This window comes from Capsicum annuum, chromosome 11, assembly GCF_002878395.1.
Source record: "Capsicum annuum cultivar UCD-10X-F1 chromosome 11, UCD10Xv1.1, whole genome shotgun sequence".
In the NCBI taxonomy this organism is placed as follows: domain Eukaryota; kingdom Viridiplantae; phylum Streptophyta; class Magnoliopsida; order Solanales; family Solanaceae; genus Capsicum; species Capsicum annuum.
Genome location: NC_061121.1, coordinates 234,985,922 through 235,001,129, shown reverse-complemented (window position 1 = coordinate 235,001,129; position 15,208 = coordinate 234,985,922). Strand labels below are relative to the sequence as shown.

The 15,208-nt window shown below is 40.8% G+C and overlaps 2 protein-coding genes across 4 annotated transcripts; one reads left to right on the top strand and one right to left on the bottom strand.

The window, feature by feature from the left end:
• The first annotated feature begins 3,987 nt into the window (after positions 1-3,987).
• On the top strand, positions 3,988-9,675 carry LOC107871012 (pentatricopeptide repeat-containing protein At1g77360, mitochondrial). Of its 2 annotated transcripts, none has more exons than XM_016717765.2 (4): positions 3,988-4,137; positions 6,150-7,999; positions 8,091-8,191; positions 9,463-9,675. In XM_016717765.2, exon 2 carries the CDS (start codon positions 6,188-6,190, stop codon positions 7,622-7,624), a length of 1,437 nt encoding a protein of 478 aa, XP_016573251.1. In that variant the 5' UTR covers positions 3,988-4,137; positions 6,150-6,187; the 3' UTR covers positions 7,625-7,999; positions 8,091-8,191; positions 9,463-9,675. The 2 variants fall into 2 exon arrangements, with proteins under 2 accessions (XP_016573251.1, XP_016573250.1); XM_016717764.2 differs by lacking the exon at positions 9,463-9,675 and adding an exon at positions 8,834-9,316.
• Positions 9,676-9,850: 175 nt separating this feature from the next.
• LOC107871013 (CXXC motif containing zinc binding protein) lies at positions 9,851-15,078 on the bottom strand. 2 transcript variants are annotated; one of them, XM_047400054.1, is made up of 5 exons: positions 14,842-15,036; positions 14,003-14,047; positions 12,018-12,125; positions 11,437-11,604; positions 9,851-10,251 (listed from the first exon to the last, which is right to left on the bottom strand). In XM_047400054.1, the coding sequence occupies exons 1-5, from the start codon at positions 14,941-14,943 to the stop codon at positions 10,126-10,128; spliced, it is 549 nt and encodes a 182-aa protein (XP_047256010.1). In that variant the 5' UTR covers positions 14,944-15,036; the 3' UTR covers positions 9,851-10,125. The 2 variants fall into 2 exon arrangements, with proteins under 2 accessions (XP_047256010.1, XP_016573252.2); XM_016717766.2 differs by lacking the exon at positions 14,003-14,047 and having other exon boundaries at positions 14,842-15,078.
• Between the last annotated feature and the right edge of the window lie 130 nt (positions 15,079-15,208).

Sequence of the window (15,208 nt, the reverse complement as noted above, 5' to 3'; positions counted from 1 at the left end):
CTTGGGCAGCCCGACTAATTTTCGACCAAAATCACACCCGGACCTCAGGCCCACCCCAAAAACCACAGGCTAAAGCACACTGATTTGGCCCCAAAATGGCCCGTTCATTTCGTTTCGCCCGTTTAACCTACCAAATCGCCCAGAAAACCAAAATGGCCCACACTAGGCCGATCTCAGCCTGCCTGGGGCAGTTCGGTTGATTTCAGACAAAATCATGCCCGTATCCCTAGCCCACTCCAAAAATCGTGGGCAATGGCACATCGATTTGGCCCCAAAATGGCCAGTTCAGGTCGTTTTGCCTGTTTGACCAACTAAACCGCCCAGAAAATCAAAATAGCCCACACTAGGTCGCTCTCCAGCCTGCCTGGGGCATCCCAGTTATATTTGGCCAAAATCAGGCTCGAACCCTAGGCCCACCCCAAAAATCGTGGGCTATAGCACACCGATTCGGACCCAAAATGTCCCGTTCGCATTGTTTCTCCCGTTTGACCTACCAAACAGCCTAGAAAACCAAAATGGCCCACACTTGGCCGCTCCCCAGCGTGCTTGGGTTAGCCCAACCAATTTTCGACCAAAATCAAGACAAGACCCCGGGCCCACCTAAAAATCGTGGGCTATAGCACATCAATTTATCCCTAAAATGGTCCGTTCCCGTCGTTTCATCCGTTTGACCAACCAAATCGCCTAGAAAACCAAAATGGCCCACACTAGGCCACTCACCAGCCTGCCTAGGGCAGCCTGATCAATTTTCCACCAAAATAACACTCGAACCCTGGGCCCACCCTTAAAAACGTAGTCGCACACTAATTTGGCCCCAAAATATCCCATTCGCACTATTTTACCTGTTTGATCAACCAAACCATACAGAAATAAAAAATGGCCTGTACTAGGCCACACCCTAGCTTGCCTGGGGCAGCCTAGTCAATTTTCAACGAAAATCACGCCCGAACCCCGGGCCCACCCTAGAAACCGTGGGCTATAGTACAGCGATTTTGCCCCAAAATGGCCCGTTCATGCCGTTTCGCCCATTTAACCAACCAAACTGCCCAGAAAACCAAAATATGCCACACTAGGCCGCTCGCTAGCCTTCCTGGGGCAGCCCGATCAATTTTCGAACAAAATCACACCCGAACCCCGCGCTCACCCAAAAACCATGGACTATAGCACACCGATTTGGCCCCAAAATGGCCCGTTCGTGCATTTCGCCCGTTTGACCAATCAAACCGTCTAGAAAATCAAAATTGCCCACACTAGGCCGCTCCCTAGCCTGCCTGGGGCAGCCCGATTTATTTTTTATAAAAATCACGCTCGGACCCCGGAATCACCACAAAAACTGTGGGCTATAGCACACCGATTTGGCCCCAAAATGGCCCATTCATGTCGTTTCGCCCGTTTGACCAACCAAACCGCCCAGAAAACCAAAATGGTCTACACTAGGCCATTCCCCAGCCTGCCTGGGGTATCCCGTTCAATTTTCAAGCAAAATCACACTCGTACCCTGGGCCCACCAAAAAATCGTGGGCTATAGCACATCGATTTGACCCCCAAATGGCCCAGAAAACCAAAATAGCCCACACTAGGCCTCTCCCAAGCTTGCCTGGCACATCCTGATCAATTTTCGGCCAAAATCAAGCCCGGATCTCGGGCTCACCCCAAACAACTGTGACCTATAGCACACCGATTTTGCCCCAAAATGGCTCGTTCACACCGTTTCGTCCGTTTGACCAACCAAACCGTCCAGAAAACCAAAATGGCCCACACTTGGCCGCTCCCCAGCCTGCCTGGGGCAGCCCAGTCATTTTTTGGCCAAAATCACGCCTGGACCCCGGGCTCACCCCAAAAATCGTGGGCTATAGCACACTGATTTAGCCCAAAAATGCCCCGTTCATGCCGTTTCGCCTGTTTGACCAACCAAATAGCCCAGAAAACCAAAATGGCCCACTTTAGGATGTTCCCCAGCCTGCCTAGGGCATCCCGATCGATTTTTGACCAAAATCACGCCTAAGCCCTCCCTAAAACCATAGGTTATAGCATACCAATTTGGCCTCAAACGTCTCGTTTTGTCCGTTTGACCAGCCAAACCACCTAGAAAACCAAAATGGCCCATACTAGGCTGCTCCCCAGCCTGCCCGGGGTAGTCCAGTCAATTTTCGGCCAAAATCACGCCCGTACCCCTAGCCCAACCCCAAAACCGTGGGCTATAGCACACCGATTTGGCCCCAAAATAGCCCGTTCGCGCCGTTTCGCCCGTTTGACCAACCAAACCTCCTAGAAAACCAAAAAGGCACACACTAGGCCACTCCCCATCTTGCCTAGGGCAGCCCGATCGATTTTTGGCCAAAATCACGCCCGGATCCTAGGTCCACACCAAAAATCGTAGGCTGTAGTACACCGATTTAGCTCAAAAATGGCCTGTTCGCGCTGTTTCGCCCGTTTGACTACCCGGACCACACCGTTCTAAAAAATGGCCCACATTAGGCCACTTCCAACTTGCTTGGGTAGCCCGATCGATTTTCTGCCAAAATAACGCATGTACCCCAAGCTCACCCTAAAAATCACAGGCTATGACACACCTATTTGGCTTGAAGATGGCTCGTTCGCGTCGTTTAACAACCCAAACAGCCCCGTTCTAAAAAATGACCCACACTAAGTCAATTTTTGGCCCATTTCACGCCCAGACCCCGAGCACAAACCCAAAACTGTGGGCTATAGCGTATCGATTTGGCCTGAAAATGCTCAATTTGTACCGTTTTGCTTATTTGACCACCTAAATAGCCCCGCCAACCCAAATGGACCACACTTGGCCACTCTCTGGCCTCCCTGCGCCTCGGTCACCCAAACGGAGCACACTATGCCGCTCTCCAGCCTCCCTAGCACGCCTCGATCGATTTTTGGCCTATTTTAAGACCAAATCCTGAGAACACCCCCCGAATCGTGGGCTATAGCACGTCGATTCGACCCGAAAATGCCCTGTTTGCACCGTTTAGTCTGTTTGACCACCCAAATGGCCCCGCCCACCCAAACGGACCGCACTAGGCCGCTTCCCAGCTTCCCTAGCACGCTTCGGTTGATTTTTGACCCATTTCATGCCCGGACCTCAGACACACCCCTGGAACCATGAGCTATAACACACTGATTTGGCTTGAAAATGCCATGTTTGCATCATTTTGCCCGTTAGACCATCTAAATGGCCCCGCCCACCAAACAGACAACACTGGACTGCTCCCTAGCCTCCCTGGCACTCCTCGGTCGATTTTTGGCCCATTTCACGCTCGAACCCCGAGCCCACCCTCAAAACCGTGGGGTATAACGCACCGATTCAGCCCGAAAATTCCCCATTTACACCGTTTCACTCGTTTGACCACCCAAATGGCCCCGCACACCCAAACAGACTACATTAGGCTACTCCCCAACCTCTCTAGCATGCCTCGGTCGATTTTTGGCCAATTTCACTCCCGGACCCCGGACACACCCCCGGAACTATAGGCTATTCCACATCTATTTAGCCTTAAAATGCCTCATTTGCATCGTTTCGCCCGTTTGACCACCCAAATGGCTCCGCCCCACCCAAACAGACTACAATAGGCTTCTCCCCAGCCTCCCTGACACGCCTCGATGGATTTTTGGCCCATTTCACGCTCGGACCTCGGGCACACCCTGAAACCGTGGGCTATAGCACACTGATTTGGCTCGAAAATGTCCGTTTGCACCGGTTCGCCCATTTGACCACCCGAATGGCCCTGCCCATCCAAACAAACCACACTAGGCCACTCTCCAGCCTTCCTGACACGCCTCTGTTGATTTTTGGCCCATTTCATGCCCAGTTAAATTAAAGCTATTTTTTAAAATTTTGTGAGAAAGATAAGAGTGAAAATAATTTTTTACTGTTTTCACTTTTTCAAAATACAATTCTAAATTGTATTTGAAATTTTAATGCCAAACATTGTGATTTTTCACCTTTTTCAAATAATTTTTCGAAGAAAGTAAAAATTTACTATCACCAAAAGGCTACTTAGAATAGCCCAAAATCTTAATTGTTTCCATTTTCTACTTTAATTAACTCCTACTTTTAATCTTTCCTCCATCCAACTCCTATCAAGAAACCTACTTACACAAAAAGGCTCGCAAGATTTGAAGGTCCGTTTTTGTTCTTAATTGTACTTATCAAAATCTCTTATTAACTAATTATTACTGCTGTGTAAATTTGTAAAGTTTGTTTCTTTTCAGCTCGAATTTTCATGAAGTGGTTAAAAATGTAAAGATTTTTTCGACAGAGTTACCACAAATGGGATTTGGTGTGTGTTTTTGCTGTAGGGAATGGTATTCTTGTGGTAAAGTTTTGATTTTGAGCATAGGGAGGAAATGGGTGTTGTTTTTGAATGGAGTTGAGCTTGTTTTTTTTTTTGGGGGGGGGGGGGGGGGGGGTTGACAGTAGAAAAATGGTCTGACTATTTTGCTGCTATTGTGTATTTGTAAAAGATAGCAAGAAAATGGAAAGTGCAAAAGAATATATAGTATTATAAATGGGAAATGGAAAGTTGTGTTTGCTATAGGCAGTGGTATTCTTGTGTCAAAGTATTGATTTTGAGCACAAGGAGAAAAGAAAAGATGGAAAATAAGAAGAGGAAAAGAGTATTCCTGTTGAAAAGAATTGAACTTTAATGTTTTTTGTTGGGGTGGGGGTGGGGTGGGGTGGGGGAGTTGCCTCCTTGTGACCAGGAGGTCACGGGTTCAAGCGTCGGAAATAACCTCTTATAGAAATGCAAGGTAAGGTTGCGTACAATAGACCCTTGTGGTCAAGCCTTTCCCCGGGCCCTGTGCATACCGGGAACTTTAGTGCATTGGCTACCCTTTAACGGCAGAATATGTTTACAATATCAGAGCAACCAATTTGGATAATCAGTGTGTTGTAACTGTGTGGAGAATATTAATATTGGAATCAGACAGGAAATATGATAACTTTAAAAGGATTTTTGATGTTTGTTCATCTTAACTGCTTAAGTAATAAGTGATAATTTGGGGATTTTGTTTTATGGTGGGTGTTGTCGATAAGTAGATTTAATGAATGCACAATAGGATACATTCTAATATTCCAATTGTGAAGATACCTGAAATGGTTATTCTTATAGCAAGATGTCGATTTTGATGTGATCAAGGTCATGTTATTTGCTATCTCATAGTTGCAAAATGTTATTTCTAATGCTGAAAACTGTTATTTTTGTTGCTGATATAGTGTTGTTTGCTTTGCTGGGTTGATTGTTCCTTTTTGGTGCTGCACGGATGTTGTTAAGTTGAACGGATTTTTTAGGAGATCTGTTTAAGATTTAGGAATAAAAGTATCCACTTATTCCGTGCATTAAGGACTATTTCTGTTAATCGGTATATAGCAAGGACCAAAATAGTATAACCGCATATGTTAAGGACCATTGTGATCATTTTCTCAACTCCTATCCCTCTTTCTCTGGCAAAATCAATTGTAAGCTAATGATTGATTGGATTATTTGATTCTATGAAATTTGATTTGCTTGAATTTGATTCGAGGAGTCTTTTGAAAGCCTATTTTTAAAGGCTTAGATGCTTTAGGGAACTGGGATAGAGCAATTTTGTTGTTTCAATGCATTGTTTGGAATTCACATGTCGAAAATGATTAGCTAGACGGTCCAAGTTATTGAATTTTTGGTGAGGTTTTTGACTAGGCATCCAAGCATTTTATGACGTTGAAACTGTATGATAATGTTCGAGCATGGATTACTGTTCAACTTACTCATTATGTGTTGGAAGTATGATAGGTTAATTGCATATAAATGTAAGAAACTTCGTATGAATCACATAAACTTATTGACCTTATAATTAGTGGTGGTATCTCACTCACTTCCACCTGTATGTCTAGCGTATGCAAGTATTCCTTCAACTGTTGTGCCGAATGAGAATAAAAAAGGTTTTCAGATTTTGGTGTTTGCCACTGTCCATTGCCATATTTGAGTTGTAAAAAATTGAAATTCAGTTCGTCTTCTCTAGGTATGTATGAAGATCATTCACTTGATTGCATTGCCTCAAATCTGAAAATGGAATAATGTTCCACTTTGAAATATCAATAACCCAAAAGAATGGATCGTTAACTCCATGTTTTTTTTAAAAAACTTTTCCAGGTAATTTACAAGATTTTTAGCTTTCTTCGGAGAGGACAATGCTAAGACAGCTTCATCAGAAATTGTGTGGTAGAACAGTGATTTTTACCCGAATGTATAGTTCTAAAGAAACAATGGAAGCTAAACTCGATCCACTGACAAGACTTTGTAAAATTATGATGTCTTGCAAAAAATTGGGCCTTGACACAGTGCTCGACCAAAGCGGGATTAGGATTTCACCGGAGATGGTTGAGGATGTCCTTAAGAGATTTGAGAATGCTGGAATGGTTGCGTATCGTTTCTTTGAATGGGCTGGTAAGCAACATAATTATGAGCATAGCACTAGAACCTACCACTCCATGATTGGATCTCTTGCCAAGATAAGGCAATATCAAATGATGTGGGATCTTGTTAACGAGATGAAAACCAAGGGAATGCTTAATATCGAGACATTTTGCATAATCATGAGAAAATATGCTAGGGCTCAAAAGGTAGAGGAGACTGTATACACTTTCAATATCATGAACAAGTTCGATGTGCCCCCAAATTTAGCCGCTTTTAACGGCTTATTGAGTGCTCTATGCAAATCGAAGAATGTGGGAAAAGCTCAGGAGATTTTCGATAGTAAGAAGAATGAGTTTACTCCTGATTCAAAAACGTATAGCATATTGATCGAGGGGTGGGGAAGGGCTCCCAATCTACCTAAGGCAAGGGAGGTTTACAGGGAAATGATTGAGGTGGGCTGTAATCCCGACATTGTGACTTACGGGATCATGGTTGACATCCTTTGCAAGGCTTGCAGGGTTGATGAAGCTGTTGAAATTGTCAAGGAGATGGATTTCAACGGTTGCAAGCCGACATCCTTTATTTATAGTGTTTTAGTCCATACATATGGGTTAGAAAACCGGATTGAAGATGCGATAGATACATTCCTCGAAATGGAAAAAAATGGAGTTGAGGCTGATGTAGCCGTATATAACTCACTAATTAGTGCTTTCTGTAAGGTGAATAAGTTTCAAAACACCTATAGAGTTCTGAACGACATGCAATTCAAAGGGGTGACTCCCAATGCAAGAACCTGCAATATTCTTCTGAGTGGCTTGATTGCTCGAGGTGAAACTGATAACGCTTTTAAGGTTTTCCGCAAGATGCTCAAAATTTGTGATCCTGATGCAGACACGTATACTATGATGATAAAGATGTTTTGTGGGAGGAATGAGATGAATATGGCCCGTAAAGTATGGAAATATATGAAACTTAAGCAATTTGTTCCAAGCATGCATACTTTTTCTGCACTTATCAATGGACTGTGCGACGACGCTGATGTCTCTGGTGCCTGTGTGTTGATGGAAGAGATGATAGAGAAAGGAATGCGCCCTGGTAGGATGACATTTGAAAAATTAAGGAAACTACTTCTCAAGGAAGAAAGAGAGGATGTACTTGAATTCCTTCAACAGAAAATAGATCTTATGGTCCGGGAGCCCTTGTCTGATTAAGAAACCATCTTAACGACGTATTTCCAACTGTTCTGATTATGATCGGCTATCGTTGAATCTGATATCTATAGTCGGAATATCCGAGTATCTTGTACTGCTTGAGAAACAGATTGAGAAATACAAGTCACATTACGACTGAGCTTGCTAAGGACTTCACTTCATCAGCGAAACTCATTTGGAGCGCGTAGCAAATTTTAGGTTGGGAAAGTAAAACCAGTCCTTGTTGAATACTATGTTGCTCGGACTCGTCAAAAATGTCAATGGGTGCATTTCGGATTCGCCAAAAATAGTGTATCTTTGAAGAATCCGACACGTGTGCAGCATTGAAAGTGAAGAATCCGTGCAACTTAGGTTAAGTACTGGAGTTTGGAAAAGGTGTAAGAGCATAGTATATATTTTTAGCTTCTTATTGTTATCTTGCTTAAACTTGGTTTTCTCTTACTTTCAATATTTCTTCTGCATGCAGTTGGTTCCGTTCCGTTTTCGGTTAATTAGTGAAAGAAGCTTTTGCAAGTGAAAAGACGATTGGTACAAGTGGACGAAAAGCCAAGCAGCTTTACAATCAAGGTCAGAACTCATGCAGCCATGTAAATAGTCTGTTGGTTATTGTGCTTCGATTATCGCACTAGTTTGTTGTTGTTCTTGTTTCTCTCTTGTACACTTGCGCTGTTTCCTAATTCTTTGCTATATTTTCTTCAATGTTTCCTTCTTCTTTGTACCTGGATTTTGCTGCACTTGAGCCGAGGGTCTACCTCCACGCCCATGAGGTAGTGGTAAGGTCTGCGTAAACTCTACCCTCCCCAGACCTCACTTGTGGGTATGTTGTTGTCGTTGTCTTTAACCTATAAGTGCATCAAAAAATAAAAAAGAAGAATCTTTCTGCTAATGCATTCGTCTAGCACTGTGTTTTTGGTGTGTTATTGTGAGTACTCAGGCCTTGACATTTGCTTACGCTTCTTCCGTTCGCTATTTCTGCCTTAATGCATATGAGAGAAAAAGAAAAGACCATCTGTTCAATGTCTAGGTAAGACTTGGACATAAGAAATGAATCTTCATCTACCATTAGTAACCTCTATTTTAGTAACAAGCAATGCAAATGAGAAATGTTTGTTATTGTACTGTTGGATTATGCATGAAAATAAGTTTCTTCTTGTCACTTGTTTTTATCAATTGGGAAGCCTATGTTAACTCTTTTCTCACATCAATCAGGATTCATGATTCCATGCAAGTACCTCGAAATGTAAATAGACAAGAAACAGCACGAGCACGAGCATCGCTGGGTGCTCAGATTTGAAAATGAGCTAGCACATGGACCGTCCAGAACGCTAACTTGGACATGTAACAGTAACACTTTCCATATGAGCACTTGACGAGCAGAATTGCCACCTCTATGCCATGTAGATGGAACGTTAACTCATCCATTGCATCCCGAAAAGGGAACCTGCCAGTGCTCGACTTTATTGGACTTTCCAAGACAAAAAATCCAGAAAATCCTAATCGGGATCTCAAGCATATATGGATAAGGCAAGCTCTCGTGCTGTACTGAGGCCACGTAGTGGATTCTAAGATGGAGGATTCGTTTTGTTTGTGCAGTATTAACTTCTGTATACTCAGTTCTTATTCCTTTTATGAAAAACAGAAAACCAATTGAACACAACGGACTTTGAAAATAATTGATAAGAGTTTGGTATGTTTAGTCTCCGTCGTTAAATCTGGGGACTTCCCCATTTTCACGTTTCACAGTAGGAGCCGCTATGACTTTTTCCTGCACACACCTATACTCTTTATTTGCGTTAGTGAGGTTAAGCTAACAAAATGATGCTGCAATTCATTTGCAGAACCAAGTCGGATTCACTTCATTCAACACGTACCAATATGGGGGCAAAAGTTGTTTACAAAGTGAATAAGCAGTTCATTTAACTAGAATCATCAATCAAAGGTGTAATTTTTTCAGGATAGAATACTCATTGTAAAGGTTGGGATAGCCAGGTGACCTCAACATGCTTCTCACGTTTTGATGTGGGCTCAAAATGTCATCTCACCTTTCCACACACTTGTATATTTGCTGTCCCAAAAATATAAGGCAAGGAGGCAGCGTGTTGGGTGAGCATATCAAACGATGTACAAGGAACTCAATCAAGCATTCCACACACCAGTTGGTGAAGAGAGAAGTAAAATCAATTAGACAGCATAGTGGGAAAAAAAAAAAAAAAAAACTATAGACCCTTTCGAAAAGTTTTACCAGCTTTCATATTAAATTTCTAAGAGGAGTTAATTCTCAAGTAGCCCAGAAGATAATATTGTCATCAACAATAATGGTTGTTTCCATGAAACAGGTCATCTAAACCCACGCAAGTAGTTCGTGTCAATGTACATTGAGAATTAACACTTTACATTGAGAACTAACACCCATTCATCTCCAGCAGTTAGCAACTAACAGATCGACAGTGCAACAGAGTTTTATGTACCAGCAACACACAATAGAGCAAGCAACGGGGGATCTACTTCACTACATGAAAAGCAGCACGAGGGTTGGAAATCATAACTGGATACCCCCCCTTCTCATCATAATCAACATACTCTTCTCCTCCGGACAAATCAATGCCTGTAAATTTTGTTCCATCAAGCTGCATTAAGTGAATCAAATTAGAACTGGCTCGACATCTTCCACAACAGAAAAAACCTAAGAATTGGACATAGAACCAAAGAACTGCAAGTCTCTTCAGCAACCAAAAGTTGTTACACATGCCACAGAGGAATCAATTCGGAAAAATGGAATGTCTCCTAATCATTTTGTATGTTACCTGACCAAAACCACACAGTTTTATACCCCTATATAATAATTCAAAGGGAGTAAGTCCAAAGACAGACCATAATATTTATGTTCATGAGATAGTCAATGTAAGCGAGTATTAACAGCACTACAACAGGTTTAGTTTTCTTGTCAACTGCAGAACAGGAAGAAGTGTAACTAGCGTAAACCTTACTGAGGGTTAACCGACTGTGCCTATTGCTGTGCTTCAGTCACCATAAAATACTTTTGGGGTGAGGGTATCAAGAAGAAACAAGCTTCTAGTATTAGGCCTAATGCATTCTGGACAAAGAAACATTACAAGTTAACCTAAAGAACAGGACATATCCAGTGGCTCCACTGGTGATCTTCAGATGCTTCGCAAAGATGAAGCATGGAGGTAAACCTCCTTTTTATATAAAAGTCTATCAATCAACATGAGAAGCTGGCCCCAATTAAGCAATCAACAACTTCATAAGCACCACAATCCAGTTATACTGAGCTGAAATGAACTGGACTAAATGGGCTAAAAAAGTGGGTCACAACCCAACTCAAACACTTCTCACTAAGCTTTAATCGTTCTTTTATAGTTTTTTAGTGCCTAATAAAATTATTGTTGTTCTTTATTATGACTACATACAACATATCAAATAAAAAAAGTTTTCTTCTTAAAAAATTTAACAAGATTACTCATGGGTCAATTTGGCCTAAACATCAGCCCAAACTTTGGTGGGCTGAGCTAATAAATGGGCAGGCCAATAATCAGCACAAACTTGGGCAGCTAATTTTGCTACCTCTAAAATGTATAAGCAGAATGTATAAGTTAATTAGGAGATACATGACCTCGTTTAATGAACTAGAAATATATTCAAAGAATCCCAACATGCAAATCAGAAACACATGGAGAATTAATAGGGCACAGAAATTTTATGCCTAAATTAATATTTTGACAATTTTTTAATGACAAATATCTTCTTCAATTTTAAGAAAATACCAAAGCAGAAAGCAAGGAAGAGCTTACAGATACAGCTTGCCATTCTCCTCGGAAAACAAAATCCAGAGGCTCATAACCCCTGCACTCAAATAACATCAAAGGTGCAGACTTTTTAGCTTCACTATCCTCGTGAGTCAGAGGACGGCCGCGGCCAGTGATCATGGTTACTGTACCATCCCTGCAACAGAACTTACACTGGAAGCAAAAGTCATAAAAGACTTAGTAATCAATCAAGTCAAACAACAGCATCAAGAGCTGTAAAATAGCAATTAAGACATCAAAAAGGAGAAAAATTGAAAAAGGAGGTAACATTTAAGGCTCAAAATAGACTTCAAGGATATCGAAGTTATTCAACATAATAGAGCTAAGAAACAGCAACAGGTGTATTTACGATGGCTTAACCCTTCTAATTGTTGAAAATATCCTAATTAACTCCTTATCTCACCTCAAATTTCATGCTGTCTCAGTGATGTTAAATTCATAATGTAAACTAGGTCTGTGTTTTCACATCTACACACTAACACACATGAACTCAGATGTGCATGGACAAATATCTCTGATGCAGAAGAGCATATCTACACAGATAAGTAAACAGGAAGATAGGTCACCTTCTGGATAAGGTGGGTGTTGCCCTTGCCTATGGGAAGAGGAACAGTTTCGACCAAGCTCACATAAGTCTCCTTTTGGGTGATCTCGCCACACTTGCCACACTTCAGCTGCACAATTTGAAGAAGAAAGAAATAGATTAATGGACTGTGAAAAGGTCCTAAAATGTAGGACAGCAAATCACCTACATGCATTAAAAATAAAAATGACACAAGGTTCGCATGAGATGGTGTAACACTTCGGAACATTTTAAAATGGAAAAAATGTCATATAAATTAAAACAATGTTCACATGAGATGGTGTAACATTTCGGAAGGTCTAAAAATGGAAAACTGTCATATAAAATACAACAGAGTAAATAAGACTTTCATACAGTGGAAATGACCTTAAAAGATAAAAAAGACGGCTGTCTTGGGATAAGAAACCTTCAACTATGAAGCAATAGCTTCTTATGAGTTATTTGGAGAAGGGTATCCAACCAAAATATGGACAAAGGCCAAGGCACAATGGTACACAGTTAATATATCCAATTGTTGAAGTGTTTAAAAACACATCTCAAGCTGGGGGACTTGTTTCATAGGAATTTTGCAGTTAACACGTAGCTGGGATATTTACCACTGAAATTAAAGCTTCCTGATCAATTAAGACTCGTCAACAACTAAAGCAAATATTGCTCAATTGAGAGAAGGAAATGCATGGAACTTAGGTTTCAGAAGTCCACTTGCCAATTGGGAAGTCGACTGGCTCATTGCTTCAGAAATTGGACCAAGCCTTGTTGAGACCAGGGCAACCAACTCAATTTGTGAATAATTATATTTACTTGGAAAAAATGACACCTCATACAGAACATAAGCAAAATAGACACAAATTCAGACCCTAATATGTGTGTGCGTGTGTGTGAGAGAGAGTTTCACAAAGAGAAATCAAGAAAATGAAGAACGAGAAGATCAAACTGGAATGAGCTACCAGAAGAGCCGCGAACAAAAGACCTATAGTAGCATATTAATTAATTGCAACAGTGGTCAAACCTAAGCATGCATTTTATACAATGAACACAAGAAATAGACAAAAAAACTGAAAAGCTAAGTCATAGGTATGATCTTTTTTTTTTTAATAACTGTGGTGTCCGGCCAGCTTGCGGGTACCTCGAATAATTCCACCGGATACCTGCCACCTTCCACCAGCAATAGGTACCAGGTAACTCCGTCCACCAAGGCTAAGTCATAAGTATGATAAGATTGACAGTTTGAGATGAAATTGAAATGAGACTAGAAAAATCCCTAAACAAGCACCCATGGAGGCACACATATCAGTTATCTTGATAAGACCGAGAGTACATAATACAAAGTATGTTTAAATGTACAAAGTATGTTTAATCACAAATTTGAGGTGGAAACCAGAATCCTCAAAATAATCTATACACAGAACACAAGGATATTGAAGTGAGAATTAAAAAGAATGAAATAAATACATAGTTAAACAAACAAAGCCATGAAAATGTAGAACAGGAAGAAGAAATTGGAATGAGCTGCCAGAAGAACCATACACAACACCTACATAGGCAGGCATCAATAAAAAGATGCATAGAAATGCAATAGAAGCTCACAAACATGAAATCGCAATGAACGACCTGAATATCGAGCTGACAAAATTCACTCTCTGTGTGTATTCACTACAAAATCAACACTAATTCAACCAAACCTTCATCGAGAACTCACGTAAACATGAAAATGCTATACAATAACTGAAAATTAGAGGCGTTTAAGAGGATGCCTTGAAGTGATAAAACAGATATTTCAGCATAGAAAATCACGAAAATGAACACAAAGCTGAAATCGCAGTCTAAAAACACCTAACTGATAAAATCCACTGCGTGTGTTTGTTCACTATAAAATCAACACTAATTCGACCAAATCTTCATCAAAAACTCATATAAACACTCTAAAAATACATACAATTACTGAAAAAGGCATTTTTAGGCGGATACCTTGAAGTGATAACAGAAGTTATCTTCGGTGCAACCGCCTTGTGGCTGAAGGTCGATGAGGAATAAAACAGATAGTTTAGCATAGAAAATCACAAAAATGAAGAACGTGAAGCTAAATTTGCAATCTAAAAACACCTAATGAGCTGATAAAATCCACCGCATGTGTTTATTCACTATAAAATCAACACTAATTCCACCAAATCTTCATCAAAAAATCACATAAACATGAAAATGCTATACAATAACTCAAATTTGAAAATCACATAAAACCACAAAAACAAAGCTCACAAACATGAAATCTCAGTGAGTGACATGAATATCAAGCTGATAAAATTCACTGCGAGCGCTATTCATTATAAAATCAACACTAATTCGACCAAATCATCACCTAAAACTCACATAAACACGAAATTCACATAAAATCGCACTGAGCGACCTGAATATCACAAAAACGGAGCTCACAACATGAAATCACAGTGACAATAAAATCAACACTAATTCAACCAAATCATCACCTAAAACTCACATAAACAAGAAATTCACATGAAATCGCACTGAGATACCTGAATATCATAAAACGGAGCTCACAAACATGAAATCGCAGTGAGCTACATGAATATCGAGCTGATAAAAGTCACTGAAAGCGCTATTCACTATAAAATCAACCTCAACTCGACCAAATCTTCACCTAAAACTCACATAAACACTCAAATGCTATACAATAACTGAAAATTACGGCGTTTTATCAACCTCAATGCGACCAAATCTTCAGCAAAAACTGACATAGACACTCAAATGCTATACAATAACTAAAAATTACGGCGTTTTCAGGCGAATACCTTGAAGTGATAACGGAAGTTATCATCACTGCAACCGCCTAGTGGTTGAAGGTCGGTGAGGTTCTCGAGGTCCGCCATGATTGATAACAGGAAGTTCACCATTTTTGGCTTTTCTGCTAGCTGCTTCGAATCGACGCTTTCTCTCTCTAACTAATTCTCTCTCCAGAATGGCAGAATGGAAAAGGCGTGTGGAGGAAGATTAGATATTTATAGTCTGTTGGAGGGTAAATCAGTAAATTACTACCTACATTTTGCTTGGGGATCAGGTATATGTATGGAAGGTTTCAATTTGAGTGGCAGATCGGTGCAGTAAAGTACCTAGGTTATGTTTTATTTTATTATATGTAGTATTATTTTACATTTTATA